This window comes from Physcomitrium patens, chromosome 14 (assembly GCF_059467195.1).
Source record: "Physcomitrium patens ecotype Gransden chromosome 14, ASM5946719v1, whole genome shotgun sequence".
NCBI lineage: Eukaryota > Viridiplantae > Streptophyta > Bryopsida > Funariales > Funariaceae > Physcomitrium > Physcomitrium patens.
Window position 1 is genome coordinate 17,108,979 of NC_143423.1, and position 25,926 is coordinate 17,134,904.

At 40.6% G+C, this 25,926-nt stretch overlaps 3 protein-coding genes across 14 annotated transcripts; all 3 read left to right on the forward strand.

Annotated features, from left to right (window-relative positions):
• The first annotated feature begins 341 nt into the window (after window positions 1–341).
• On the forward strand, window positions 342–10,620 carry LOC112291072 (uncharacterized). Of its 6 annotated transcripts, XM_090256084.1 has the most exons (26): window positions 377–480; window positions 647–715; window positions 1,522–1,796; window positions 2,063–2,333; window positions 2,524–2,718; window positions 2,867–3,037; window positions 3,194–3,457; window positions 3,613–3,751; window positions 4,063–4,254; window positions 4,347–4,492; window positions 4,760–4,891; window positions 5,029–5,298; window positions 5,499–5,678; window positions 5,906–6,021; window positions 6,348–6,498; window positions 6,658–6,776; window positions 6,929–7,142; window positions 7,439–7,597; window positions 7,936–8,057; window positions 8,191–8,299; window positions 8,413–8,549; window positions 8,788–8,941; window positions 9,077–9,214; window positions 9,387–9,488; window positions 9,600–9,640; window positions 10,204–10,620. In XM_090256084.1, exons 3-26 carry the CDS (start codon window positions 1,558–1,560, stop codon window positions 10,478–10,480), a joined length of 4,038 nt encoding a protein of 1,345 aa, XP_090112210.1. In that variant the 5' UTR covers window positions 377–480; window positions 647–715; window positions 1,522–1,557; the 3' UTR covers window positions 10,481–10,620. The 6 variants fall into 6 exon arrangements, with proteins under 6 accessions (XP_090112212.1, XP_090112210.1, XP_090112211.1 ...); XM_090256086.1 differs by lacking the exon at window positions 647–715 and having other exon boundaries at window positions 342–480; XM_090256085.1 differs by lacking the exon at window positions 377–480 and having other exon boundaries at window positions 596–715.
• A 1,724-nt stretch (window positions 10,621–12,344) lies between these two features.
• On the forward strand, window positions 12,345–22,701 carry LOC112291200 (uncharacterized). The gene is made up of 28 exons (XM_024538310.3): window positions 12,345–12,480; window positions 12,992–13,171; window positions 13,413–13,478; window positions 13,611–13,697; window positions 13,879–13,935; window positions 14,292–14,356; window positions 14,587–14,756; window positions 14,926–14,987; window positions 15,358–15,441; window positions 15,678–15,840; window positions 16,050–16,165; window positions 16,392–16,520; window positions 16,796–16,867; window positions 17,115–17,210; window positions 17,365–17,448; window positions 17,601–17,729; window positions 18,121–18,297; window positions 18,458–18,658; window positions 18,916–19,029; window positions 19,276–19,529; window positions 19,727–19,778; window positions 19,866–20,114; window positions 20,388–20,618; window positions 20,791–20,882; window positions 21,073–21,304; window positions 21,543–21,899; window positions 22,071–22,144; window positions 22,349–22,701. The coding sequence occupies exons 2-28, from the start codon at window positions 13,067–13,069 to the stop codon at window positions 22,461–22,463; spliced, it is 3,633 nt and encodes a 1,210-aa protein (XP_024394078.1). The 5' UTR covers window positions 12,345–12,480; window positions 12,992–13,066; the 3' UTR covers window positions 22,464–22,701.
• Window positions 22,702–23,585: 884 nt separating this feature from the next.
• On the forward strand, window positions 23,586–25,431 carry LOC112291201 (outer envelope pore protein 16, chloroplastic). Of its 7 annotated transcripts, XM_024538312.3 has the most exons (4): window positions 23,592–23,659; window positions 24,013–24,137; window positions 24,585–24,917; window positions 25,104–25,431. In XM_024538312.3, the coding sequence occupies exons 2-4, from the start codon at window positions 24,122–24,124 to the stop codon at window positions 25,286–25,288; spliced, it is 534 nt and encodes a 177-aa protein (XP_024394080.1). In that variant the 5' UTR covers window positions 23,592–23,659; window positions 24,013–24,121; the 3' UTR covers window positions 25,289–25,431. The 7 variants fall into 7 exon arrangements, with proteins under 7 accessions (XP_024394084.1, XP_024394080.1, XP_024394082.1 ...); XM_024538316.3 differs by lacking the exon at window positions 24,013–24,137 and having other exon boundaries at window positions 23,586–23,619; XM_024538314.3 differs by lacking the exon at window positions 24,013–24,137 and having other exon boundaries at window positions 23,592–23,711.
• The last annotated feature ends 495 nt before the right edge of the window (window positions 25,432–25,926 follow it).

Here is a 25,926-nt window from a genome sequence, read left to right on the forward strand (position 1 = left end):
TGTGAGGAAAACCTCATCCCAGCTACCAGGTTCTCAGTCTTACCAGACATCGGTGAAGCTCTGGAATGTCATTTTTTGCACAAGTAATGTAGTTAGCAATAATGTAAGCGGCACCTTGGGTGAGCTGGAGCTGTGATGAGAAGGGTGCTTCGCTTGAATTAAGTCCAGTGGGAACTTGTTAGTGCAACAGCTATAGTGCTCTCTGTCCAGACTAGCCAGGACAACCTGTCGGCTAGTCAATTGTACTGCTTAGCTTTGCAATGCTTTTGTCACGAGTTTATTGAAATACAATCGTTAGCATGTGATAACTCATGGTGGCTTTGCTTGCAATGCTGGAACATAGTTAGAAATGACCCCTACCCAAAAAAATTGCAATAACACCAATGAGAGTGAAAAAATAAAACGATGACGGCTCGCGCTCGTATTTTTCAATTGGACATCATCAGTGTTTCCATGTGTCTCATTAACTCGATTTATGAAGTGAGTGACTTGCATTTTTCGTCCTCTTCGACCTCAAAATTTACCACAAATTTAGGTTTGATCACAGCTGCGTGATCCATTTGTTTGTCGCTGGTGGAAATTGTGGGTCTTAAATGTTGACGGTCATTCTAGGTCGAAATTTTCAATAGGAATTGTCACGTGGCAGATTGATCGGAAGGCTATTTGAAGAATTTTTCTACGTCCCAACTCTCGACCTCCACGTTTAATAATCAGTGTTAGTATCTCTCCTACTTCACATGACAAGTCATTGGGAGGGTTTTCCTGCATGTTGTTTCGCATATCAAGCCTTTTAGTTCGGAGTTTCGATGCTGCGTCCGGAAGAGCTTGGTGTCTTGCCCTTGGTGATGGTAAATGGATAAGGGTTTACCTTCCCCGCACTGATTTCGGGATTATTATCCAAGCTCATTTAGCCCTGCGTGGAGAAGAGCAGAGTGGATCTCGTAGGATTTGGATGGGAAGGTAGGGCGTGAAACTCAATGGCATCGAAGAGTTTGCTAAGGCTGCGATTTTCTATTTCTTTTAAAGGTGTTTGACAATCGCAGGCATGTATATGCGTTAAAATTCAGGCTCTCGATGATTGGTGTGATTTTCTATTTCTTTTTCAATCTTTTTGGATGTGGGTTACGACTGGGTCTCGGTGTTAAATAGAGCAGCCCAGCCACCCAGCGACATGGTGTGCATGCAGAGGAAATCTCAAGTCTGCGCTAATTTATTCTTACAATTAACAGAAGTTCCACTTTATAGTCCCTTTGAACTTGAGCTTTCTCAGATCTTCATAATTCTTGTCCGTGTGCGTTAAGGTGGATTCTGTGAGAGCGGTAACATACAGTTGAAGTCGCTACTATCATATTTGTGCCTTGTCTCCACAAAATAAACTATGGATTTCTGCAATCAGTGTACTTGTTTAAGCGTTGCGTAAAGCAGAGAATTTCTTGATAGGTCCATCCCGAGCGTGAATAGATCTTTCTTTGTTGATAAGCATTTGACTATGTTGATTGAATTTTTTAACGTACTACGCAGGGCGTTCCAGAGACTTAAATTGGGGCCCTTTCTACAATGGTGCGCTATCCAGATGGTCCTATACCCTGCCTCGAAGATGAAACCTGTCATGTTAGGATCACTGATATAAGAGATGCGGGACCAATTGTTATATTGGGATTCTGGGGATTTGTACTTATCTTCTGCAGTGCTTTCGCACTGTGGCGGTGGTATTATTCGTACCGGTTCCCAATTTTGCCAATTATTATCGAAGAGAAAAACGGGAGTGGCGTTAATGAAGATGACAAGGGCTCAAGGTAAGCTTGAAGTATCTCCAAGTTTACATCGTCTTAGAGTGGTTGTGCAATAATTTCTTCAGAGGGAAAGACTACAGCTTTGAAACTAAAGCATTTGATAGCGGAAAAAGAAAAGGTGCTACGAGATTTCTTTGCTCGCAATGTTATGTTTGATCAATGGTCATGAATATAGACTCGATTCAGAGGTTTCATTTTGAAGGTCCATTACTCATTATATTCTGCTAAGTTTGAACTTGACTGCATGTACTATGAATGGCAATTTGCAGTGTCCAAGAGGGCACATCCAAGCACACATCAACAGCGGAAGAGCTGCATTTGGAGTTGGACGAGGCCAGAGTGCTATTAATCACAGGGTACACATGGACATACTTCGGACAGTTTTGTTATTCGCTATGCTGCTTGATATCGCTTCACTGGGTTGCTCTTTATGTACTGATTTTGATAGACACCTACAACAAGTGCGAGATTGGTGGAATCGACAATCTTTGTTTCTTTGGTAACAATGTCATCTTTGGTACCTACGAACTGAATGGCAAGGTGATTTCTTCTTTGTTTTTCACTTTCATTGTGCAGATTTTGTTGTGTATTCCACGATATGATGTAGACTTGTTCACTTCTTGTAAGATGTGGTCCATCTCTACTTCGGAATCGAGTAATGGACCTTGCCATCTGACGTGAAAGCAACTTCAAAGTTTCTTCTGATTAGATTCGTCAATGATTTCTACAGATTTTTTTTCTTGTATGGTGGCTGTCTACCATCTGGTATACAACCTGGGTCCTCAACAAAGGGAAGGTGCACAACTGGTTTCGCATGCCATGTGACCTTTCTCTGGCGACTGTTGTCTTTGTGTGGGTTCAAGGTCAGCAGGAAACACTTTCCAACAATGTTTTCTCTCTCGTCCACGTTCTGCAGCAAGCCAAGGTATGTTCTGTTAGCTTTTAAGCTCTTCTGAGATATCAAACAACTGATGAATCCAAGGTGTTGCATTAGAGTGAAATATTACGTTTACAGATCACATGAAAAGGATTCAAATTCATCCTCGTTTTGGGGTCATGTTCACTTTCTCCAGAATACACTAGTACCTGCAGACTGTCGGGGTAATTTTGAAACTATCGATATATCAACAACAAGTCTGGGTCAACGGTACTTTATTATGCGAGGTCAACGTTACTTGGTGAATGACAAGGAACTGCAACGCGCATCTCTGAAAGTTGGGACCAGTTATATTGATTTTTACCAGGTTTTGGCATGTCCTGAAGCGTTATCTAATGCATATTTCTTGTGTCTTTTGTCATTTATTGTAATTTAAAAAATTCTTTAAAAGCCAATCCAATTCCACATAGTTAATCAAGGAATCAACGTGTTCCTTGACTTCAATTTGTGTACCAATGAGCAGGCGGCTACTGGACTTACTACACATGAAGCAGAGTCTCGTTTGGAGAAGATTGGCCCCAATGAAATTCCTTTTAAGCCTGAAACTTGGATGTTTACAACTGTCGATGAACTCTTTTCACTATTCCATGTCTACCAGCTTGTCATGTATATGCTTCAGTTCTGGAATAGCTACCTTTTCGTGGCATCACTTATGACCTGCATAGTACTGCTTAGCGCTTCTGTTACCATATATTCACGACGGCGAAGTCAACTCGCAATTGTAAAGGTCAGCCACTGGAGCTATTCAAATATCTAAACCTTTCTGGAAATGACTGGCAAATGAATAAGCCGTTGAGATTCTTTGACAGTTTGTATATGTAGCATGCAGTTCTTGATTTTACCAAGTTGTATCCGTGACATGGATCTGTACTCTGGGTGCAGGTAATAGAAAATGTTACGGAAGCCTATGTGCTTCGTGATGGAGAATGGGCGACAGTTCATTCAAGCAAGCTTGTCCCTGGCGACCTTGTCAGAATTAAAAGTGATTGGTTACTACCTTGTGACCTCCTGATTATAAAAGGTTTAAAGTTTCTTTTCACTCCTTAAAGTTTATTCAAGTCATATGTAATGTTGATTAGTGAGTATCCCAGCACAATTTCTATGATATTGTCTTCGATTCTTTCGTTAAAATGATTTTTTTAGCTTTGGCTTGAGCCTCTTAGACTTAAGCACCATCGTTTCTAACTTGGGTCAACCCAACCGGCCCTTTCCTTCTATTAGCCGGCAGGTTGCTTGGATTGGTTGTCACCCACTCTCTGCAAATATTGTCTATCCAAGTATTCTGTCTGATAATTCCTGTTGCAATCTTCTTACCTTAAGGATTCTCTGCAGGTTTTTGCGTATGCAATGAAAGTGCTCTAACAGGAGAGGCAATGCCAGTACAAAAATACATGGCGGCTAACAACATAGAGCGTTACAAGTCTGATGGAAGTGGGGCTCGTCATACACTCTTTTCAGGGACCACTGTACTTCAGGCGGGTGGCTCAAATCAAGACGATGTTCTAGCAATAGTGACATCTACAGGTTTATCTCCTACACGAAATGCGTTAAAGGAATTCAATAAAATGTATATATCATTAATCGAGTCAGTTGCCTTATACAAATTCTCTGGACAGGTATGGCTACTTCAAAAGGAAAACTACTGGCTAGCATCTTGTATCCAGAGAAAATGCTTTTTAAATACGATGAGGAGCTACCAGTAGTCGTGTTGTTACTATTGGCATATGGAATTATCTGTTTCGTCATCTCCATCTTCTTCCAGGTATGTGTGCATGTACCTTTCTTACCTGCTAGTACAGTTATTTTCGTGTTAGACGCAAGATGGCACCAGCGAGTTTTGGGCTTTTGGTTAGCATTCTCATGAAATATTGGAGCACAACCATTTTTTATATCTTTCATATAATGAATTAATATTATAAACTAGGTGTCTGTCAGAAGTAACTACATTGAACGTCGCTTCGGCAAGTTCATAACTAAGTACTGACTGCATGAATTCCCTTGCTCAGTCTAAGGCCCAATTCTCTTGTAGAGTCACACAGGGGCGCAAAGTTATTGGGTGACCAAGTGGATATATTGCATGGCTATATTAAATCAAATTATGTCTCCGCTTCTTCCAGTCGCCCTCGAGGTTGGTCAACTGCATGCTGTGGAGCGTCTCAAGGTGAGCATTGTGGGAGAAAATAATATGCTAATAGTGTGAAGTCAGTGCATTCTACAGGATCTTCTGCGTATAAGTGTTAGAATTATGTAGCGCTTTTCAGACATGAAATCAATAAAATTTTGGTTGGAGTTTCTCAGGCACGTGGCATTTATTGTTTGAACCCGAAGCGCATTGCAATTGCTGGAAAGATACGCGTTTTTTGCTTTGACAAGACCGGAACCCTCACCAAAGAAGGTCTAGATTTTGTTGGTGCTCAGAGTGTTAGCTCAAGTAGTGATGGACCTGTCTTTGAGTCCGTGAAATCGCCAGTTAACGGAGATGATATTGAGGCTAACACGATTCATGGGTTAGCAACTTGCCATGCTGTGACCAAATTCGGTGGCCAATATGTTGGTAATCAAGTGGAGGTCAGCATTCAGAGCCTTGTCGGCGGGGTTGTATGATCGTGCTGTGCGTCCTGTATGTTGACTTGCTTGCGAAATGTGGTTTACTGTGGAAATTCACCTGCTGTATGTTTCCTCTTAGGTACACCCAAGGTAATTTTACTATCAAAGTGTTAGCATGAAATGGAATAGAATGATGAATGCTTTGGTCTGATGCACTGCAGGTGGCAATGTTTTCATCTGTGGGCTGGGAGCTTGTGGAGGACGCCAATGAGGCACCATGTGTCCGTAGCCCTTCTGGGAAAGTGCTCAGAATTGTGAAGCGTAATGAGTTTGACCATGCACGAGCTTCCATGAGTGTTGTTGTGCAAGATGAAGAAGGTCAATTGCATGTATATTGCAAGGTAAGTTGTTGACTAACATTCCTTACTAGTAGTGTGATTATCTTCTACCTTCCAGCTCAATCTTTTTTAATTATGCATGCGTTGGCGTGCTGTCTTCTGTGCATGGTTACTTCATTTCTGTTGAAAATTTATCTGCTTAGAAATGCTTTTGCTATCGATGTAGACAGTGTTCATAGAATTCACCCAATGTTTTCACTGATTGTTTAACGTGGAGAATTGTGGGGCAGGGATCCTTTGAGAAAATTAAGGACTTGACCGCTTTTCAGAGTTTTCCTACAAACTACATGCACATAGCACACCAGCACGCTCAAGACGGGTGTTACGTCCTTGGTCTAAGCTTTAGGTTCGTTAAGCTGCTTCTTTTGCTTTCGATTCGTAATTCTTCTGCTTTCTTTGTTCATGCACGTACATACATCACGTGTATGCGGGTGACCCCTTAGTCAATTCAAATAACTTTTTTGTAGCTACAACTTTGATTCTTGTCTTGCTCTCATTATCTTATTGATCACTTTGCACACAACTTACCACAGAGTTAATATATTAATGCCGCCACAGTCAGAATGTCCGAATTTACTTGTTTGAGTGAATACTAGTCTTTCAAATTTAGAGGTTAGGGTTTAGAGAAATTTAGAGGTTACATAATTCAATTTTTATGTTTTTGTATTACAGAAGTCTCGGTTCTGATTACAACTTGGAGAATGTGGCAAAGTTATCGCGTGATGAGTTGGAGAAAGACCTTGATTTTGTCGCACTCATATTATTTCGAAATGAACTAAAGCCCGACAGCCGGAATGCAATTGAAGCTTTGAAGGAAGGAGAGGTTGAACTTCGAGAATCGCAAATCATAATCTGTCATTTTTCATCTGTGTTGTAGCTGCTAATACAAAACGAGACTTTATAAGATGATGGTAATCTGGAAAGAGGTGATCTACTTCATGTGAGAATGTGTATTTGAATGATTAATATTGTTGTAATGCAGGTTCGACCAGTCATGGTGACAGGAGATAATGCTCATTGTGGGCATTATATTGGGAAGCAGTGCATGATAGTTGCTCCAGGTGTACGCGTTTTACTAGGCGATGTTGATAGTGATGGGAGGTAATTCTCATCCATCTATTATAAAGAAATTTAAACTGGTGGTTGAAACTTCATCAAAGGTAATTGATAAAATGACTGGTGGTGGAATATCGGGAGAATGAAATTCCGAAATTTGTAGAATTTATGGTATGTATGATGGGGGTTTTAACCAGATTGGGTTGGAGATCTATGGGTTTGAAAGGAGAGGACAGCACCCAACCTTTGAGTACCGATGAACTACTGAAGGATCATATCAAGGATCTCGAAGCAGGTGTGGAAGAGTTGGCAGTGACAGGACGAGCATTCACTGTCTTGCGAAGATCCGATGTTATTTACAGGCTTTTGCCTTTTACACGAATATATGCACGTTTTACTCCTGCAGATAAGGTGCTGTTTAAGGGTATCATTAACGTTCTGATGAACCTTTCATGTTTTTCAATAATCTAGTTCAGATTGAACTAGTAGATGAGACGGTGATGATGACGGTAATGATTGATACTCAGTTTTTTATCGCATCATCTGTGGTCAATCTATGACCTCATGATTTGAATATGTGAATGTTGAGATTGATCACCATGCAACACCAATTTTTGGAATTTTTGGTGGTAGTGATTCCATTTATCAAAATGACTGCAGTGTTCGTCAAGAAGCTGCGGCTAAGAACTGACTCTGAATCGTCCCAGGTACTAGTGGCAAATATGCATCGAGATAGTGGCCTGATAGTAGGTATGTGTGGAGATGGAGGCAACGATTGTGGCGCTCTACGGACTGCACATGCAGGAATAGCGTTGAGTGAGGCCGAGGCATCAGTGGTTTCCCCATTCACCTCTAAAGAGAAATCAGTAAGAACTTCAAATTCACCTTATGTTTCTCGCAGTTATGCCCTGAGCCCTGGAATTTGTTTGTTTATGTATTAAAAACGTTTTTGTTTTCATTACGGGTTTAGACTTACGTCATTTCAGCTTTAGGTTAAGTGAATGTAACGTGCAAGCTCTGGTATACATGGATATGGCCCTGAATGCTGACGAATCGATGACATCATCCCCAATCACTTGACCTTGGTTCATGAATTTATTTGTTCATGTCTTCTCTTAACAGCAATTTCACACATCTTTGATTCTTGTATGAGTTTTAGTTAGAAGCTAATGACTGACTCGTACTATTGTTGGTTTTTCGATAGGTAGCCTCAACAGTCGAATTAATAAGGGAAGGACGTGGAGCTTTACACACATCCTTTGCTTGCTACAAGTTTCTGATTATGTATGGTCTCATGTTTTCTATACTCAAGCTTTGTGCTTACTGGTAAGATTCCTCTACTTAACAATCATCCTTTCTCGACTCGTATCCTTATTGGGGAGTGTTCGATTGTGAGGCACAATTAATCATGTATACGCTGCGGCATTATCCTTTATCTTCTGTGTTGTGTTGGATCCAGGTATGGTATTATATTATGTCAAATGGACTACATATTTATTGATGGAGTTGCTGTCTTGAGCTTGGGTTATGCCATGACTTTGAGCTATCCAGAAGAGAAGCTTGCGAAGGTATTTCTTGTTGTATAGTTTCTATTGTATTCCAGTTTTGGGTGTGATACATGTAGCGCTGTTTCCTTTTATTCCAAAAAGATGATTCAATTTGGTGACTGGCTTTCTTGCAGATGCGCCCAACATCGAGTTTGCTGGGCCCTTTGAATGTGGCATCAGTTGTGGGTGTCTGGGTGATTAACCTGTTGTATCTGGTCGGTGCGTTAAATTTTATGGTCAACCATGCTGACTACGTCAAGTGGCCTGCAGTGTGAGCGTTTTCAGTCCACTGATGTAGACCTTGAAAAGTTCCAATCTGCATTAATTTTATCAACATCTTGACTGTTCTGTTTTATGTTAGCTTACAAATAGAAGGTTATTTCAGAAACCTTTTCAATTTTTTATTGGTTCAGATGAATATATTTGCGATGCAATTATACTTAGTCCCAATTATTTCCGAGACGAATCCTTGTCAATACAGACTTACAGAGGGACTTTGTGGAATGCAGCTATTCGCATGGTGCAAGCTGGTGGACATTGGGTGATAATTGGGAGTCGACTGTTATTTTCTTTGTTATGTTCTTCCAATTTATTACATCGGCATTTGTGTTTACCTTTGGATCTGTGTTCCGAGAGAATGTGTTCAAGAACTGGTTTCTGATGGTCAGTGTGCCGAACGCGGGTTCTTGTTGCAATATTGGTGTGGGAAGAAACATTGTTTTTCTTGCACTGAAAATATCACACAATGATTTTGTCACATGGTAACCAGTCTAGCTAAAACTTTGACGGTTACTGCAGGTGTCTTACGGAGGTCTGCTAGTATTTATGTCTGTTCTTTTGCTCTTGCCCTTCTCTGGATTCACCAGCTATTGGCACGTTGCAAGCGAGCAATTCAATAAATTGAATAGTACCTCCCCTGTTTGGATGGCCTTTCAGGTGAAAGTCAAACCAGCTAATTCAGATCTGATAGCTTCCTTTGAAGTTTGTACAAATTTCAATATTGAAACAATTAGCAATGGTTAGATGACGAAAGAAAACTTTCTTCCTGCACCGTAAACTTTCGTTGAGACTGTGAAATGCTCTAAACTTTGCATGCTGCGACCCCCAGGCACATGGAGGCAGTCCCTCGAGTGCCATGCCTTTCCGATTTCGATTTCAGTTATGGGGGCTGATTATGACAAACTTAGTCGTCACCATCTTCTGGCAGAAGGTATCACATTTGCACGGTTACTCCGAGGACTGCATGAAGAATTCATACTGATTATGGAACTCACATTCGCTGTCTTTCAGTTTCTTCACCTAATTATCTCCTTTTGCGCAGGTTGTTGCAGAAGGCCCCGTTTCCAAAGCATTCGCCAACAGGTTTCCTTCGTTACGTCCTAAGTTTTCTATCTAATATTTGCGCCTTTTAAAACGAACTTTAATAAGTACTTGAGATTTATAGTTCTACAAAAATGCTACAGAAGAAAACTTTGTCTTGTGGCTCATTAAAGACACCATGCTCCACAATTGGCTCGAATACCTTTGGTGAGAGTTTCTAAAAGTGTTTTCTTTGTAATGATTGTTTTGAGCCTCGTATTACGATTAGTTTAAACAGGAAATTACCCATTAAACCCAGCTTGCATGCCCCATGGCTTTAGGTGGCTTGATGCGTAATTGAAGTATCAGTGCACCGGAACTACATGACATTCTGTCACATGACCATGATTTTCTTACTGCTTCTGAGTCTATCCATTCAAACTTTCGAGTAATTGCAATTGCTAAACAACATTCTATTTAGAACAGTAACATTTGCTGGTTTCGCCTTGATATGCTGTTCGCTATGCACATGATGCCTTTCATGTACTAAGTTGTAATGTCGGATTTTGGTTACATTGCTACATGCTTCCTAAAATGTGTTTTTAATTTCGATGGGTACACGTCAGGTGCAAGCGGGTGCAGTTCCTTCACTACAAGAGAAAAAAAGTTGGACCCTTGTTTGTGTTTGTGTTACCAAAAACTAGTGCAGTCGTGATGCTGGTATTGGCTCTGAGTACTTACATGATCAAAGAACTGTATTTCCACTCAGACAGGGTGAAAAAAGGAAGTTCCAACATTTCCAATTCAATTAAAAGAGAATGGCTGCATGATTCTCTTAATTTCAGCCTAATCCAGAAAAGAGAAAATCTTCATGCAGTCCTCGGAGTAACCGTGCAAATGTGATACTATGGCACTGAGGTTATTACCTTCAAATGGTTCTGAAGAGATGATGTGGTTTTCAGAAGGAGTATTCAGCAAAAATCTTTTTCACTGCATTTATTTTAATAAACACACAGCATGTTTAAGCAGGTATGCGCACTCCACTGTATTTAAGAGCAAAAGAGAATTAAAAAATCATAATTTAACATGAATACTAGTAATACTTCAAATGGTCTTGTTTACATGTCTTCAGAGCTGCAAAAGACTTCTATCTGATGCACTTGCACAAATTTTACGTGTAATCTATGGAGTTGTTCTCTTTAAGCAAGCAAATTTTACGTGTGATCATGATGCAAACCTCTTCCAAACTTATCTTGGATTGAATATTTAATTGCCCATTGAAAAGATTTCTGGTTTTGTTGGAGTCTTTACAAGTATTACTAACTTCACTTCTGTGTTTATTTTTAAATAGCAGATTTCATGTAAAAAGTCTATAATGATTACAATATATTTTAGATAAGCAAGTGAGTGTAGAACAAAAGTGACATTTCTTTGATGAAACTTGCTATTGTTGTTTTTTGCAATTTAAATTGCTTTGTTATAAAAATAAAATAAAATAAAAAAAAAATGATTTTAGATATGTAGTGATAAAAAATTGAAGTTTGTAGGACAATTTTCTATATGGTAGAAATTAAGAGGTAGAAACTAAATGCTACTAAAAAATTAATAAAATATTAGTTCTTAAATGGCACCATTTCTTGGTGCAAGTTGAATTACTTAATGTTTGTTTTGCTATAGAGCAATGAACAAATAGAGTAGAACCCAATAAGATTCTAATTCTACAAAATTTAGTAGATTTTTTTTGCGAAATTGGCAAAGAATAATTAGGAAAAAATCAAATAAAATATAAGAATCTATTCTAATATAAAATTACAAAAATTTACTAAGTGGGGATGGTATTAGGTATTGATTCATTGATTGAAAAAGAGTTTACAAGAGATGTGATACTGCAAAGATAGAATAGATAAACAAAATAAAAATAAATAAATGATTATTATTTTGAATACTTGCTTTACAAAATTCTAAAGCATTTTAGAATAAATTGCCAACTAAAAGCTCTCAATTCTATCAAATTTGAAACCAACTTGAAAACACCTACAAATTTAATTATATGCTTGGTTAATCTCAATCAAATTTCTACTAATCTTACAAGTCTTTTTATGTGTCTACTAGATTTATGGTTGTTGTGATGAATCCTTTACATTTCTAAGTCTCCTTATTTACAAAACATGATTGTAGTGAATCCTTTACATTTCTAACAATCTTCGAAGTCTTTTTTTTACAAAACATGATAATAGGCAAAAAAAATACTACATATGAAGAACACGTAAGAATTCACTACAACAGTCATTAATCTAATAATTACATGTTAGACTTAACTTGCACATGTGAATATCTTTCATCAAATAGAAACTATGGGCATTTCTATGGTTGGGGCTCCTCTGAGTTCCCAGTCTCCCAACCCTTCCACGCTAACAAGATTTGCAACCAAGGTCCATGACATAATTTCACCAGCTACAATCCTTAGGTCCGGTCTCAAACACTAAAACCTTCACCTTTAATCTTACTGTTGCTAGATTTTAGCCGGCACTGGGGAGAAACTGGACACACCACCGCCAAAAAAACAAACAGTAGCATGACGACGATAGTGGGCTGCAAAAATCGCCTCTAAAACTGGAGGAGGAGGAGCAGGAGGAGATTGTTGTAGTGAATTCTGAAGGATTTGACTGAATTCTGAGGTGATGCAGAATGCAAAGCTCTCCAGTCAAGGTGTTGTGAGACCCAGGTGATCCGGGTATTAGGGAGGAGATTCGTGGGTATCAAGGGAGGCCCTTCTTCTTCGGTTGTGGCGTGTGTGTGTGTGAGTGAGTCCGTGAGTGTGAGTGTGCCGCAGCAATACTCCTTCGCCGCCCACTCACTCTTCGCAGGATCCGTCTCGCCCCCTCCTCCCCCTCCCTGTTCAGGTCTGATTCGCCTCCCGACTCTTCATCGCCCTCGCCATTCCCTCCCCCTTGATGCTTTTTTTTGTCTCCGTGTTGCGCCTGTTTCTCTGTGTTTGCTGTATCGTTTCATTTCATCCCTGTTACTATCAGTGTAGGGTTTTAGCTCTACCAAGCCCCCCCCCCCCCCCCTCCTGCTTCTGTCTCTCTCTCCATCGCATTGCACCTTGTTCGGTTCTTAGGGCTTGTGATTATGCTTCTCAACTTCCTTTGTCTTCCTAGGGCAGAGAGGAATCGCAAGGATCGGGACTACTGTCTTCATATGTCGTTGAGTTTTTAGCTTACGGAACACATTTTAGGCTTTCATTTTGGATCATCGTAGTTTCTCGTCGCTCTTTGAGGTCCACCGCATGCTTTGTAAATTCTGAACCGATTGAATGACATGAATGTTGTGGTTTTCGAAGGTGGATCGCTAAACTTGAGGTTTGATCTTTTGTTCACCGCGGCGTTGCTGATCTTTGTGTTGTCTCGGCAGGCACCTAGTGGCGATGTAAGCTACAGCTTGATCCTTTGTACACGTGGGGATCGGTAGCTGGACTGTTGTGCGATAATGAAGACCGCGTTGGAGGGAGGGGTTCTACTGTCCTTATTATTGGCATCATTTCTTCAAGGGGCTTTTGCTGATGCTATTCTAGGATGCGGTGGATTCGTTGAGGTGATAATGGCGGATTTTGATTCATAGTTTTAAGTTCGACCGAGCTGTTATCTCATGTTTTTAATTCAGACGGTGTTTTTTCTTTTATCCTTCCTTCCTTCTTGAATCGAATCTCGAAAGTATCATATATAAGTTTCCAGACGGCACATGCTGACAAATAGCACAGTTGAGAATCTATGATGCTGAGATTTCTTCTCTCAGGCACAACACCTAAATCTTCCTTGTGTGTTATCACTTACAGGCCGGCGCAGCTCTTGCGAAGTTGAGGAAACCATCTGACCCAAAGATTGACTATTCTCACATCACAGTAAGTTTGCTATCAGGCTTCATTGCATTTAGTAATTGTTGCTGTTTTGCCTTGGAAGGCATGACTATGTTTCTGGTTTTGGGAGTCGATTAGTTAAATTAAACTCGGTTATACCATATGGTCTTTGTGCAGGTAGAGCTCCGGACATTAGACGGACTTGTGAAGGATAGCACTCAATGTGCCCCTAATGGGTACTATTTTGTACCAGTTTATGACAAGGTATGCTTTGCAAGATCTTGTCCTTCATCATTGTTTTTACTGTACCATTTTCATCCTTGTTTTCATAAAAGTTTTTTCTTTTCTTTTTCCCCACAATGCTATAGAATATTCTATGTGGTGAAATTAGTTACAATTCCAGAGCTATCCATGAGTACAATAACTACATTCCGTGATATTGCAGGGTACTCTGATAGTACAGATTCAGGGGCCAGAAGGGTGGTTTTTTGAACCTTCTCAGGTACTTCACTTGATCATTCCTTAGATCTCTTGTAAGTTATTAGTCGTGCAGACGCGTGAGAACTGCCTTACTGCATGGGAATATTATTTGATCACTGATAGTCTGATATATATATATATATATATATATATATATATATATATCTATCTATCTATCTATCTATCTATATAGAATCTTTTCACAGCAGTTTTAAGTTGCCCTATTTTCTAATCCAATACTCCGAACCTGTCCCATGTTTTTACAGGGCTCATACTGATCCGGCCTTCTGCATGTCATGACTCTAGAACGAATGGCATCTTTTTTAAGGTTGATATTTTTCCTTTCTACAGTTTTTCATTTTTTCATTTTTCTTGCAGGTCTCAGTAACTGTGGATCAGAATGGCTGCAACAACAACGAAGACATTAATTTCCGTTATACTGGGTAAGTGATTCAGTCTTATTACAGTATTGTACTTGGTCATGGGTCAGCAGTTGCTGAAATTGTTTGACAATTGTTTGTTTGGATTTTGTCGCTGTTTTAGAATTGTGTCAGAAATTTCAGAGACAATCTCTTAAGTTCCCTGAAGGTACCCCAGTTAGATCATTCTGTCGTTTACTATATTCATCTCAAAGCACAAACTTATTTTTTTTTTTTGATTTGGCAAAATGTAGTTTCACCCTAGCAGGGAAGATTCTTGGTGGCGTTGGAGGTCAAAGCTGCGCAGGTGAGGAAGGACCTGCTGGTGTGAAGGTAACCCTTACTACGTTGGAAGGAGGAAACCCAATTGCGTCCGTATTAACAACTCCAGGAGGCAGCTATAAATTTGAGAATCTTCTTACAGGTATCTTTTTACTTGACCTGCCCTTTACATTTTTCATTTTTCTTAGAAAATTGTCTCTATAATACATTGCTTTGTTTTTCAGGGTCACTTTTCAATCACTGCATAGTACCCTCTATTTGTTTCTCACAATAAGCTGTCTCCTGGATGTGTGTTGCTATAATCGTTATAGGGAGTTACAAGATAGAGGCTTCTCATCCAGACTTGAAAGTCGAAGCAAAGGGCTCTGAGCAGGTGTGTGGTTTAAAATCTTTTCTTGATTCCCTAGCATCGTAGCTCACTTTTGGCAACGATTATTTCAACGGAGTTAAGTTGAGATTTTCTAGTATAATATATTGAGCTGGAATAGTAGCGAGCCTGTAGATGATTTCTCGGCTGTTCTTGATACGACCAGTCACATTTGAAATCAGCCTACTAAAATTGTGAAATAGCAGAAGAGTTCAAGATTTTGCGAATTTTCACAAGGCGACGCGACTGTGGATGTTCTTAGTATTGCCTGACAGCGTAACTTTGATACATGCTGTTTCTATCGAGGATATTGTGATAAGTACAGGGGGATCATTCTGCTGACGTTTTCCGCCGTCAATTGTTTATCACTGCACAGGTAGAGTTAGGGTGGGGGAATGGGAAGGTGGCCGACATATTTTTTGTAGCTGGATATCATCTGGAAGGATCTGTTGTATCTCAGGTATTCTAGTGTTCTAGCACAACCACCTTCAGAACATTTGTTTTTACACCATCGTTTGTGTCATTTATGATTGGCGAGTAATGTATCATGTAATTCATTCCCTCCTTGTATTCACCTTCCAGTGAAGTTGTAACCGAGTGTACTCTGACGAAATGTTAGGTTGGTCTGTACGGAAGGGCTTAAGTGAAACTGAATTTAATTATGTTAACAAGCAGTTCTTGTCTTCTTAATGGCAGGGCAATCCCGTGCTTGGCGTTCAAGTATATCTTTACTCCGATGAAGTTCCTGAACTGTTTTGTCCACAAGGGCCTGGCAGCGCTACTCCTTTATCCAAACCTGCTTTATGTCATGCTGTTTCAGATGCTGAGGGGAAATTTTCCTTTTCTGGTGTTTCATGCGGTACGTGATATAGATACGTCATGACTAGAGTTCGTTATCAGCTTATCCCATTCCTCATGATTTCATTAATTTGCCTTCTGAAATGTATACTAATTTACCCTCAATGTTGAGTTTACAATCGAAATCCATCTGGTCATTGCTTCACTAGCAGACTTTCTTGAAGGACAAAGAGTAAGTTACCCTTATTTGGTTTTTGTTTATTTTTTCAGGACAGTATACCTTAGTGCCTTATTACCGGGGGGAAAATACCCTCTTTGATGTTTCGCCTTCATCCAAGGATATTTCTGTGGGTCACGAATCCGTGAAGCTATTGGAGGCCTTTCAGGTTATCATGCTTTCCTAAATTTCGATACCGTTTTTTCGAGAGATGAAGTTATATAACAGGCTCCATGGGATTCCTTCGCAAGTTTTTTATCCACAAAGTTAAGATCGTGCTTCCTTCATTTATTGTAATCATCATTAGCATGATGCCTTTCATGCCCAGGTCTATTCGATTTAGCTTAATACTATCGATTAAGCGGCTAGGTTGTATCTGCTATTTTTTTGGACAGGTGACAGGTTTTTCTGTAGGGGGTCGTGTTGTAGACAGTGAAGGTAATGGTCTCATGGGGGTGAAAATTGAGATTGACGATACGGAAAGAGCTACGACAGATTCCGACGGTTACTATAAGCTTGACCAGGCATGATGACTTAATCTTTTTTTATTTTTTTAATTTTATTTTACTGCATCGTACCTGTACTGTATACTTTGATCTAAGGTCAAGGATCACTTTTTTCGTTTCTCTTAATGTGCGCATATGCCTCGATTTAGTACCTAATACTTTATCTTGATTTTTATGTCGATCACGTTGTCTTTATGTACTCGAAGTGCACGGAATGATTTGCTGGTTGTTTGAAGACTAAGATGTATTTTAGTTGCTTTATATTCATGGAAAGTTACTCGGCATTATAACAGGTGACTTTAACACACTATACAATTCAAGCCAGGAAGGAGAACTACAAGTTTAGCTCCCTTCAAAACTTTAAGGTGGGTTTGGGCTTCTAGTGATTAATGCTATACTGCTGAGCTTTTCTTTTTATTTCTAGACATGCTGTCATGTGCTCGTTGTATTTCCTGCACCTCACTACGGATACTTGATTAGTTGATAATTTTTTGAATTGAGCAGTTTTTGAGATATTGCGCATATGGCTATTTGTATGTTTTAAGTTGAACTTATGTAATGACAATATCATTTGTTATCAGTCGTGTAAATCAAATACTTTTCTGTTCGCAGGTCCTCCCAAACATGGCATTCATTCCAGAAATTAAAGCAACTCACTACCGAGTGTGTGGATCAGTTCATGCTGTCAATCCGATTCATGCTCAAAAGGTTAGTTCATCTAAATTTGGTGTCTTGTATGTTGTCACATCCTTCGCCTTGTTTACAATTTCATCACTGCTAAGAATCGAATAGTGTGTCTCGTAATTTACCTATAGATTTCTGCGGCTCTTCTCACTTGTCTGATCTACGTGTGTGTCTTTAGCGGCAAATTGCACTTACCCATGGTCCAGACGGAGTGAGGCCTCAGACTACCCCCACTGACGATTCTGGTTCTTTTTGCTTTGAGGTATAGTACTCTTCTCTCTGTTCAAGTTCCATCACTTTTATAACTGCTTTTCTCAATCTTTGATGATCGTGTTTCTTTTTGCCTGCCTGTATAGTTAATCCGAAATCCTGGTTAGTGATTCATTAACATTTCACATTCTTTATAATCGACAGGTGCCACCCGGTGACTACAGGTTATCACCTGTTACCACAGCTGCTGAGAATGCATCTGGTCTGATCTTTTCTCCCATGCACATGGACTTGACTGTCACGAAACCCGTTCTGGATGCTGTTTTCACTCAGGTATTTGCGTTGAATTGGTTCTTCTAAGCACGATTTTTATGAATTTTCATTTCGATCAGCATCCTCTCTCCTACTTGTTTTTCTTCATTCCTGGGCGCCAAATATTCACAGGCTAAGTGCATCGATGATTTGTAACATGAGTGACAAGAAGATGTTATGTTTGTATTGAGCGTGATTCCCTTGAATGGTTGCTTGGTTCTTAGAAAATGCAGTCAGCAAGCTCTTGGAAATAACCGTTTATTCTAAGAGTAGGGAGTAATTTCGAGTGGGTAGCGACTTCGATTACTCTGGTCAATTCTGTACGTAGCTCCTGGTTTAAATCTACTGGAGGGCAAAATATAGTTATCCTCACACTTCCGATTTGCAAACTCTGCCTATTGTGCACGTGCAGGCTCAAGTGAGCGTTTCAGGTGTGGTGAAGTGTAAGGGTGCATGCTCTTCCCATGTGAAAATTTCTCTTTCTCCATCTGGGTCATTGAAGAATGAAGTCAGTTTGAAGCAAGTAATTAGCTTGTCTAGTAACAAGTTCTCTTTTGAAAAGGTTCTACCCGGAAAGTATACACTGGAGGTGAGACTGACCATCTGGTACTCTCTTCTCTTTTTCGTTTCATATTGGTTTGATTAAACCGAATCATTTCTTTGATAGATTTAGTTGATGGATAGCAAGAGGAAGACGATTTTCTAGCAAATATTGCAGTATATGATATTCCCAAGTCTGGTTCTCACAGATTCAACATAAGACAAAGGGCACTGTTGAAGACGATGATTGGTGTTGGGAGCACAAAACTCTGGAAATTCTCGTGGGGACAGAGGATGTAACAGGACTTGAGTTTTTGCAAAAGGGATTCTGGATGAGTGTCAAATCTACTCATGCAGTCGATGCTTTCCTTTTACAACCTCACAATGAGGGACTAAATTTGAAGATTCAGGTATTCCGACTCTGCCCTTCCTCATTAGGAACACTATTTTTTTTGCATTCTTAAGTTACCTTCTTTTACGAAGATGCGAGGGTTCAGTGGATCTGATTGTTTTTTAATGTTGTTTAGTGAGAGTCATGGTGCGATTGTTCATTGAAGTCGACGAAGTTTCCGTGTTTTTTATCTCCTTTTAAATTGTGGTGTGGTTCGTTCAAGTTGTGGCAATTCAAAGTATGGATACTTATGCATGTTTCTTAAATATTTGGCAGAAAGGATGGCAGCAGATTTGTCTGGGGACACCTGGGGTTCACGAACTTCACTTTACAGATCCTTACGTTTTCTTTGGTGCTCATGCCTTCTACTTCGACACTGCAAAACCATCTGTATGTGTCCATATCCTATAGTTCAGTCATGAAAAGAATGTCTATTGCTATTTGCATCTTCTTGGGATTGTCTCTTGTTTCGATCATTTGGCTTCCTCTAGTTGTTATTCATTCATTGTCTTGAATTCCTGCTGACTACGACACTCGATAGTTCATAAATGGCATGCAACTGTTGATTTTATCTGACTAGGATTTTCGGAGCTTTTAATTCCACTTCGTGCGTGTTGTTGCTCACGTTGCTTGCAGCCTTTGGAGTTGGTTGGTCAGAAGTATTTGCTCTCTGGTGAGATCCATATCGATTCCGCTTTGTATGGTGCCGCACATTTGTTAGATGACTCTTTGATCGTCAAAGTTCAAACTCATGATGGTCAACTGGTAAACCTCGACAATCATCCCCGTCTTGTTTCTGAACCCAATGACATGAATTCGTATGCGGCGTATGCGTATTCTCATTGGGCGGCGGTGGGGGAGCAACTGACCTTCTCTGCTCACCATAGAAGGTGTGTTGAAGCAAAGTTTTGATTACTGTTATTTATTTATGACTATCATGTTAGCAATGTTTTGTAAGGTTCTTTTCTTTTCTTTTCTTTTTTTCTTTTTATTAATGGGTGTGGATTATGTATGATCTATGTGTCAAAATGTTATATTAATCCTGATTTCCACAAGCTTTGGTTGATGTGTCTTGTGTTGTTGCCAGAGAGGAGGAGAGCTCATTGCCACAAATACTATTCTACCCTAGGAAACATCATGTAAGCATCTTATCAATTCGATTTGTTCTTATTCAAAGTCTTAATTCCCAGTTTGTATTCATATCGACTTTGTTTGCCATATGACAGGTTCATGTGACAGTGGAGGGAAAACAGCCGCAAATTCCATTATTTCAAGGGCGTCCTGGAATATATGTGAAGGGCAGCGTTACTCCTGCTTTGGATGATGTTAAAATTACTGTTGTGTCTGAAAAACATAGTCTAGCTGGAGGATTGAAAGCAGGGGAAGTTGCAGTATCTACTGTTACTGGTTCGGATGGGACATACGTGGCAGGACCTCTTTATGACGATACTACATATATTACTCGGGCTGCTTTGGTATGGTTTTAGTTTTCCCCATTGTAGGTTGTGTCGTGTTTGGTATTTCTTTTCCTTACATCACATCAAAATCAACAAAAACTATTTTCAACCTTCCAGTCGCTTTGAAATAGAAAAAAATGTACTGTTATGTTGATGTAATTAGGAAAGAAAAAAGTTATTCGAATGTTGGAACGTTCGAATAAGTAACTCGTCATTGTTTCTTTCAAGTTTATTGCTTTGTTATTTTTAATTTCTTTAATACTTTTTATCTTCTTTCTCATCAACTTGCAGGCTGGTTTCCACCTCAAATCACTTGGGGACAATTCGTTCTCTTGCCAAAAACTTGGTCAACTTCTTGTAACAATTACCCCTGGCGAGGGCGCTGAAGAGATTCTTCCATCTGCTTTACTCTCATTAAGTGGGGAAGATGGATATCGGAAAAACGCGGCAACCACCCCTTCGGAGGCTTATGCATTCACAAACCTGTTCCCTGGGAGTTTTTACCTACGCCCACTACTGAAGGTAACATTGTCCTCCTGGTTGCAAACGCTCATGAGGTCACATTTTGTCATTCAAACTGGCTGTGGTTTAACTTAAGGATAGGCTTATCACTCGCCTCATATCTGAGGTTCATGCAAAATTGGTTAATTGGGATAACTGAAATGCCCATTGCTCTGTTTTTTTGACAATACAGGAATATAGTTTCACACCATCAGCATTAGCAATTGAACTGGGTTCGGGAGAGACCAAACACATATCATTCAGCGCTCGTCGTATTGCTCACAGGTTCTTTTCTATTTTAATCGGATTAGACGTTCATATTTTAACTCTATTTTAATCGGAAGCAATAATTTGTATCCGACATCAATTACTCTTCCGTGTCCTCAATTCAGAATGGTGTTACACATTTGGTACCTGGCTTCTGTTGTTAGTTTTCTTTCTGTGCTGATGGTGTAAGCTGTTTTCCTATCTCCAGTGTCTTCGGAACAGTTACTTCGTTATCAGGAAAGCCAGAGGAGGGAATCACCTTGGAAGCCCGGTCTGTATCTCGTGGATACTACGAAGAAACTGTCACAGATTCAGAGGGAAAATATAGGCTTCGCGGTCTTCTACCCAGTACCCAATACATCATTAAAGCTGCTCTTAAAGTGGATAGACCAGGTCTGAACAAGATTGAGCGCTCCTCTCCAAATGGGACTCTTGTTGAGGTAATCTTCTCGTTCGGGAATCTGTTCTTGAGTCTGTGGCTAGGTGAACTGATGGATTATATTCTTGGACTTCTTTATGTAGCTGCTAGCATTCTTCAGTCTTTTTCCTGCATTCTAAGGCTTAATCGTCCCACTCGCCTCATTTTACTCCTCTTACCTACAATTTTTGCGTACCAAGGGTGCTGGAAAGCTTTCGTATTGGAGTATTGACTCGTAAGTGTTTGGATTATGTGTGCAGGTAAATTTTTCTGATATTAGAGGAGTAGATTTTGTTGTATTTGAGGAGCTGCCAACTACGATAGTCACAGGTGTGGTTGAAGGCGCACAGTTGGAGAGGTTGCAACCAAACTTGAGAGTGGAGTTTTCATCAACCACTGAACCACGTAGAGTAGAACGAACAATCAGCCTATCTCTTTCTTTCTTCTTTGAAGTCCAAGGACTCCCAAGGGGAAAATATATTGCTAGGCTTCTATTCGATCGTAACGAGCGATCACATAAGTTTGTTACAGACGCAATTGAAGTAGATTTGGAGACCTACAGTACAGCACACATCGGACCTCTTCGTTATACTGCGGAAGAGCAATTCAACAAACAGGTGCGTAAATTTTGATTCCGATTTGCGATGATTTGCGATCCTGATTGGTGGTTTCTGCAGCAGTTTTATATGATTATCCTTTAAAGCATTGTCCTAGTTACTTACCTGTTTCGAAAGAGAATTGTTGAGTATCTATGGCACAACACTTAACTACGGAATGGACTGTGTCAGGAATTGGCCGCTGCGCCTGTGGTGCCGGTTGTGGTGGGAGTTGCGGTTATTGCACTCTTCGCAAGCATGCCAAGGTAGCTGCATACTTCACATATTCTGAAATATATTATTGGCATCTATTTTCTGACACTTTTCGCTCTTAGTATTTTGCTACTGGTAATCTAAAGACTTTAGGGGTCCAGTTCACATGTTGGGCTTGTTTGAGATGGGTACAACTGCTATTGACTTGGATTCTTCACATGTTTCTCAGTCCAGTTTCTAAGATGCATTATTTGCAGATTGAAAGATGGGTATCAATGGGCCATTGGTGGTGGGGCTGCTGCTGGCATGAGTGCTGTGAAGAAAGAGGCAACAGTCCGCAAACCTAACGCACGGACTCGCAGAACTTTTTAGTTCGACATCATTTTGGACTTTAGTTGTAGTGGTTGTACATGGCTTGGTATGCAAGACCGTAGTTCTAGGCTACCTGCTCATTTCTTTAGCATGTAGGATCTTCAATTATCCTTTCAGTGGAAGATTTAATTGTGACAGAATCTTTGGTGCAACTAGGTTTGCCCGGCGACTCTCCTAGTTTGTTGTGCACTACTGTGGAATGATACAATTATAAAAGAGCAGTAGAATTTCCCAAGTTGATTAAGTGTAATGGAAAGGATGGAAGCAATTCCATGATGTGGCTTGTCTTTAAATCATTCCAACGCTCATCAATATCTGAAATGGTCAACGGTCCAGTCTTATCCCTTCTTCGTGTATGACTGGATTTTTTGTGAACCAAATAGCAAACACTCTCCAGATAATGTGTTGACCTACTAGTACTTGTAATAATTTGTTCAAATTTTTTCACTCCGACTGATTTACAAACCTAACATAAGTTTGTGAACACACTGGATACAAACTTGAACACATAAATTAAACAAATGATCTAAATTACATCACAATACCACCGACTCACATCAGTAACATAAGTTTTGTGTTAATGATCTTTTAGGGTTTTACGCGGGGTGGAAGAGACTCAAATCACCGAACCCTAGAGACTCAAATCGCCCAACCCACCTCGCGAGGCAGGCAGCGGCGGAGTGACCAATGTAGCACACGACGGAAGCAAGCAAGGAATGAAGGAAGGACGGATTGGCGGAGAGGGGCCAGGACAACACCAGGTGCAAGATGAAGGAGGTCGAGGGGGCGATGGAAGGAATGTGGACGAGGTCTGTTTGTTGCAGGCTGAGTGAGTGAGTGAGAGTGAGAGAGAGTGTGTGTGGGTGCCCTCCGTTATGAGCCCCACGCTGATGATGCTGTTGCTTCTGCTTCTGTTGCTGATGCTGCGGGGCTTTCTTTCATTCATTGGGCGATGGAGCTTGCAGGCGCCACCACATCCTTCCGATTCCCTACCTTTATTGCGCCACTCCATCGCCACCGCTTATCGCCTCGCATCTCGCGGCAACCTCTCTGGCCCTTTTGTCCTCTGGCGCAGCACTGTGTTCACCCCCAGACTCATCCTACTCTCGCACTGCTCCTCCTCCTCCTCACTTAATCCTGCTACACTTGTCGCGGGGTACGTGACCTCTCTTTATTGTCTACTTACTACCCATCAGGTTTGAGTCCCGTACCTTTGCTGCCTGATACAGATCCAAGCGCCCTTGAGAGGTTTGTTTTTGTTGGTCTGTCCTGTCGCTGACTTGTCTTCCAGGCTTGAGATGCTCCTCTATCTCTCTCTCTCTCTGCTGGAGATGCTAGCGCACGGATTGCAATGCGGAGAGACAGGGAATCATTTTAAAGGCTTTCTATATTGCGTTCTGATGAGACGATGGTTGGTTTCCATTGGTGGATGTTCGCACGGTGTTGCGATGTGAACTGACTGTATGGTTTTTAAGTGGGTAGCGCCTGTTTTCTACTTTGGGGTGCGACATCACCTTTGGTTGGTTGCCTTCCGCCCTACATTTTGCAGTGAATGCGTTGAATAAACATCGGAATGGCCACGTCTGTGTTCAATTACTTTACTAGGAGCTGATTGTTTCTCCTGGATCGGACCACAGTCGCCTTCTAGAACGCTTCTTATGACTCTAATACAAGGTCCCTTTCATAGCCTTCCAGACAAACAGCTATTGAGTACCACTAGATTCGTTCGGTTGCAATTGTTCACTAGTTACGTTGATCGAGACCCATTGTATTGTGTGTCGGAGAATGGAAGTCTGCACACACAGAATTTTTTTGCAGACAGGGAAACCAATTGTAATTCTTACTCGTAGAATACCGACTCCACGAAGTAGGTACTGCTCAGATTGTAAATTACACTGCAGGTTGTGCAATTGGACAAGGTACTAACTTGCATTCATGTTCCGCCACTAAGGTTTTGTGTTTATCGAAGAGCTTTTGCTGGTTAATTCTAATATTGGATTATTTGCGTTGCGGACGTGTTACCGTGTGCTCCCAGGTGTGAAGCTGAGCTGAATTGAATTTTTGTCCATCTCCTGTATCCTCGATGAAGCTCACTTTCGCTCTTCCATTCGCCTCTTGCAGGTGAAGTGAGGTTGTTGCGTAAGATCTCACAATCCCTTCGTTTTCTTTCTCGAAGTTTTCTGAGAGATTTCATCGAAATGTCTCACCATCATTTCCACCCACGGGCCGATTCCCCGACTGTGGACGTTGTTGTGGATATTGGGAACCCTATCTTGAACTCCACGGTGAATGGGTTCCTCAAAGTGGCGCCAGTGGGGGCCTCACACGCAGTGACACAAGAAGCTTTCAGAATGTTTCAAGATGAAAGAGTCACAAAACGTGATCTTGAGAGGATGGTGAAGAGAGCAGGCAAGGACGGTCTTCAGTGGGGTGTTGTTGCTGGTGTCTACTCAGGTAGGCAGCAGTAATCTGTGTCCAGAATACCACATTCTTCTTTCAAGTAACCTTAATCTGCATTATTAGGATTACATTTTCGTAAACATCTAGCAGTATAGTTAACCTTCAGCGAAACATTTGGTTTAATTACTGAATTCAGTAATTGAACGTGTAACATTTTGGGCAATTGTGTTTATGACATAGGTGTGCAGTACGGCATTGAGCGTATGCGTGGTAGGCGTGATTGGAAGAATGCAGCCATTGGAGGTGCTATCACGGGTGCAATTCTTACCATGGGGGATAAGCAATACGATAGGCAGAGAATGATCCAGACGGCTATCACGGGTGGAGCCATTGCCACTGCCAACGAGTTTCTTCGCTATTTGTAGTGTGGCTCTTCGCATACGCATGGTCGATGTCTATGAGAATAACATTAAGGTCCTTCCATTCTTACTCACGTGTATTTCGTATTTCTTTGCTGCTGTGCAACAATCGAGTTCTTGTAATCCAATCACTTGATGCTTGGCTTGCATCTCCTATGTCCAGTTTGCATATACTTGTGTGAACAGGTTGTGTGATTCTTCTTTGGATATGAAACCGTACATTGTTGGTTCAATTAGAGCCAGTGCCATTTCTCAGTAGCGCCTTGAATATTCTCCAAGAGTAGGTCGATGCACCGAAGTTCATGCTCGTCTAAACAAATAGCAGAGGATAGCATGCTCAATTTAATCTTAACAAAATGAATATAAAACTGGGAGCCTGCAGTGCGGTGTGGAATGCTTTGAAAAGAAGCGCACAAATGCACTGCAGCAATATCAGTGTCTGGTAATCTGGAGCTTGCTTGCATCCCCTCCATTGTTCGCATCAATGTATTTGACTCCCTCAATGTTGGGTTAATAAACTGCTTGTGGCCGATTGTGAGCTAGTGGAACACTTTTGATCAAGGAGATAGTTCATGTGAATTTTAGTTAATTTTTTTTGTTTCGAAGATATATTCTTTTTTTGCAGTAAGATGATTTTATTTTAT

Bases quoted from the DNA above. Each gene is read 5' to 3' on its own strand.
- LOC112291072 (XM_090256086.1), top strand. From the start codon at position 1,558: ATGGTGCGCTATCCAGATGGTCCTATACCCTGCCTCGAAGATGAAACC. The intron at 6,022-6,347 runs GTTCGTTAAGCT...TTTGTATTACAG, and splicing joins GTCCTTGGTCTAAGCTTTAG to AAGTCTCGGTTCTGATTACA. The intron at 9,641-10,203 runs GTTTCCTTCGTT...GGTACACGTCAG, and splicing joins TCCAAAGCATTCGCCAACAG to GTGCAAGCGGGTGCAGTTCC.
- LOC112291200 (XM_024538310.3), top strand. From the start codon at position 13,067: ATGAAGACCGCGTTGGAGGGAGGGGTTCTACTGTCCTTATTATTGGCA. The intron at 13,479-13,610 runs GTAAGTTTGCTA...GTCTTTGTGCAG, and splicing joins TTGACTATTCTCACATCACA to GTAGAGCTCCGGACATTAGA. The intron at 17,730-18,120 runs GTATTTGCGTTG...GTGCACGTGCAG, and splicing joins TGGATGCTGTTTTCACTCAG to GCTCAAGTGAGCGTTTCAGG.
- LOC112291201 (XM_024538312.3), top strand. The intron at 24,918-25,103 runs GTAGGCAGCAGT...TTTATGACATAG, and splicing joins TGTTGCTGGTGTCTACTCAG to GTGTGCAGTACGGCATTGAG.